Here is a 3853-nt window from a genome sequence, read left to right on the forward strand (position 1 = left end):
GGGTATCTCTTTGTCTTCTTCGCAATTTCTTCTCTACTTCCTTCTCTCTTTATAAAGACCCATCTTTACTCTCTCTACACCATTTCATAGATTTACATTTTCTTCTCTACTTCCTTCTCTCTTTATAAAGACCCATCTTTACTCTCTTACACCATTTCATAGATTTGCATGTTCTTCTCTACTTCCTTCTCTCTTTATAAAGAGCCATCTTTACTCCATTTCAGAGATATCTGATTTGTTTTGAACGAATGTTCAAAGTTTCTTTTTTTTTTTTCTAAATAAAAAAGAGTGATAATTAAGTTACAGGTTTCTGTCTTTACTTTGAAGAATAGAAGATGGTTCCAATGGGATTTAAATTCTGCCCTACCGATGAAGAGCTTATCCAAATCCTGATAGAGAAAGTATCTGGGAATGTAACGGCGCCGTTTGATTTCATTGTTGAAAGAAATATTTATAAATTAGAGCCGCAAGATCTTCAATGTATGACGTTCCTTTTCTTCTTCCTTAATCATATTAATTTTCTGATAGCATCAAATACATTAATCTCTTTTTTGTTTGGTATATCTATTTATGCTTCCAGTTTCGGCGCATGACCATACTTTTTAGCATATAAAAGTGAAATATTAATGCGTAGAGCTATCAATATTTGTCCTGGGGTTCATGTCTGAGGGCAAAGGAACAGAATGCCGTGTTTCATGGAACATTGGATCAATCAGATCACAACAACCATCATACTTCCTATGTTTCATCCATCAACTTAATTGTCTCATCTGATCGTCTGTAGCCTCTACTGAACTGACTCCCTTCCCTTGCCAGGGCTCCCAAAATCCCACATTTTGTACTATATATATATTTACTACAGTAAAAACCAGTACATGGAAACTTAATATCTTCGATGGTTTTCTTTCTTAGACTAATGTTATATATACCTAGTCATCCTTTCTTTAATTATACTTTGTGCAGGGATTCAAAGCCCGGCCTTAAAAGATAACGAAAGGTATTACTACTGTAAGAGGGAGAGTGATTCGAGAGAGGTTTCGGGTCGAGGATGGTGGAAGGCCACCAGTCATGTCAAGACAATTTCTGCTAATGGAAGAGTGGAGGGTTACAAAAGGCCCTTAACATTTCACAGGTTTGGGGATAACGAAAGAAAGCGCAAAGGTGCGATCAAGACTGACTGGATCATGCATGAATATGGCCTCCACTCTATTCCAACGGTTTGTGTCCTCCTTCCCAAAGTTTGATGCATAAAGCATATCTTCAAACCATACATGCACCCGCTGTCCTTTTCAGCTAATTAATTTATTGCTGGGTATTTTTCCCCCAAGCATTTGTGAAGAGTATGAAGCTATACAAATTATTAAACAAACCTGTTCTTTACAATATGGTGACAGCAAGAGCAAATCTACCGTTTTACAGCCTGGGGGAGAAAAGAGGAAACATATGTAATCTAGGCTTTTGATTTAATTTCTTGAGATATCATTGTCCAAAACCCGATTTCTTTCGATATGCATAGACTTCTCTCTTTTCTTCTGATGCCACTGTAAGGATTGTCTAGTCTACACATGTGAGCTTATAGCTATACGAGGTTATTACCTTTACATCGCAGAACGACGTTAATTAGGCTGTGGTGAGCCAAATGGCACGTAAATAATTGGGGTCCTGAACTTCTAAATATAGTTAGATTATCAGATCAATAATATCTCTACAGCATATATAGCAGCTAGCTAGCAAATAGTTCATAAGTTTAATCCTTTTCATGACCCCAGTAAATTATACTATCATATATAATTACTCTCAATTTTAATGTTCTTAAATATTATCATAATCTCAAGCCAAACCATATACTATATATGGTTAAGAATAACAGTACTATAATTGTTTCTGCTACAATTTTCACTATCAGCTCTCACTCCCATAATTTTAACCACCAAAAATGTAAGGAGAAGATTGGTAGGTAAGTCCTGCGCCTATTGCCTATATGAACAGGGCTGTAGCTGCAAGCAAGGGATCGGTTAGGGAGTGAACAAGATGTATATTTTAGTTAATTTTGATGGCTGCCTGCCCCTCCATTACTTTAGGCATAGGCAGTATATATTTTGTTGTATGAACTGCAGTAACCTTGGCCAATGAGAATTTCATATTTTTTCTTAAGAAAAAGAGAATTCATATCCAATTCTTTAAGTAAAGAATACACATACTAAATATTGAACCAAATACTAATTAGCTGTCAACTAAGATTTAACTTTAACAATAAAAATGAGATACTCGAACCATTTTAGGTCAAAAATTCAAATTTAATCCATGCATAAGTTTGCTTCCATTTAATATTGGGTTTTTCTTAATTATTTAGTGCTACTAAAACTTAACTTACTGTTGTAACTATTGGTTTGTTTTCCTCTATTAAAAGCTGGTAAATATATCTTTCCAAAAAAAAAAAAACGCTGGTATGTACAATTTGTTTGTTTTTCTATCTAAATGCACTTTGTATTTTCTCATTTTTGTAAGAAAAAAAAAACAAATAACAGAAGTTCTGATTAACGAGAGGGAACTTTAGTTGGTTATATATGTGTTTTCTATTTGATTACTTACTCTTTTTACTCTTCGAAGATAAGTGCAGTGATGTAGGAAAATTCAATGAATATGTACTGTGTGGAAATAACGAGACAAGACAAGGTATGGGATATTGCGGTTAGCATTTGTCAAGGAATGGGATGATACTCTTGCCTTTTGCTTTATTTGCACGTGTACAAGATTTATAGGGTACGAAAGATTTGGTGTTTGGACAATGTCAGTGCAGTCATCATTATGGTTTTGCATCTCACTTTGCATTGTTTAGCATTTTAGAGTAGTAATTCGTATGATTCTAGCTTGACTTTCTTCTTCTTTTCTTGTTCTTTGTTTATGTAGGACTGGAGACTCTGTAAGATTAAGTACAAAGGAAAAGAAAGGCTTGAAGAAGACACGGAAAATATCAGAAACAGGTCTTGTCCAATTAGTTTAGAAGCTACAGGTGGCTGTATTAGTTCCATAAATCCCATGCAGGTGGATCAGTTTGCTTTTAAGGAACAGCAGCTGCAGCCGCATCCATTGCTGTCGCCATTAACCCTTATTAACAATGATTATGAAAATTATTTTGGGTCAAACTCAAACTCAAACATGAGATTTGAAACATCGATTGGTGAGCAGGAGCAGCAGCAGGAAATGGAGCCCATCTCCTCATTTGATCCAAGTTGGATGCCACTGATGGCTACACCAAGCCACGTTGCATCCCAACAACACAACCAATCGGCTGAGACCAGGGAAGCTCACTCTCCATTTCCAGACCTGTGGTCCAGCTGGGAGAATTGGCATTGACCCCTCTTTCCTCCAAATATTAATTACTCAAGCAGCTGGTTTGCTAAGGGGTTTTATTTAAACCCCATACTTGTATGGTTTAATGTTTCTTTTCCTCATGTAATGCATGTGAGTAGTAATTAATATAGTTTGAAGACCCACATATTGGGCATTTCACTAATATATCTGAATGAGTTCAAGTTGGGGAGGCTCTTGACTACACTGGAGTAATTTGCATCTGCTGCTGCTGAGAGAAAGAGTTTTGGGAGATAAAAGATTGTTATATATCTTTCACTATCATGCGATTCAAATTCAATAAGAAAGTTTATTTAGATGCTTGATGTTATTTAGGAAACGTAGATTTGCAGGTCACCAAGATAATAATTGTTTGTATATATATAATTCCTCAGCTGTAGAGAGGATCGATCTAAAGAGAAAGCAGAAGATGTATCAACTTCAAGTATTCAACATCAACATGAAGATTCAGTCCTTTCAAGTTTAATTGTGTAAAGATATT

At 35.6% G+C, this 3853-nt stretch overlaps 1 protein-coding gene across 1 annotated transcript; it reads left to right on the forward strand.

The window, feature by feature from the left end:
* Positions 1–335: 335 nt before the first annotated feature.
* LOC110422281 (NAC domain-containing protein JA2L-like) lies at positions 336–3357 on the forward strand. The gene is made up of 3 exons (XM_021436136.1): positions 336–480; positions 964–1217; positions 2911–3357. Exons 1-3 carry the CDS (start codon positions 336–338, stop codon positions 3355–3357), a joined length of 846 nt encoding a protein of 281 aa, XP_021291811.1.
* The last annotated feature ends 496 nt before the right edge of the window (positions 3358–3853 follow it).

This window comes from Theobroma umbraticum, unplaced genomic scaffold (assembly GCF_002168275.2).
Source record: "Theobroma umbraticum cultivar Fairchild unplaced genomic scaffold, ASM216827v3 scaffold_130.0, whole genome shotgun sequence".
NCBI lineage: Eukaryota > Viridiplantae > Streptophyta > Magnoliopsida > Malvales > Malvaceae > Theobroma > Theobroma umbraticum.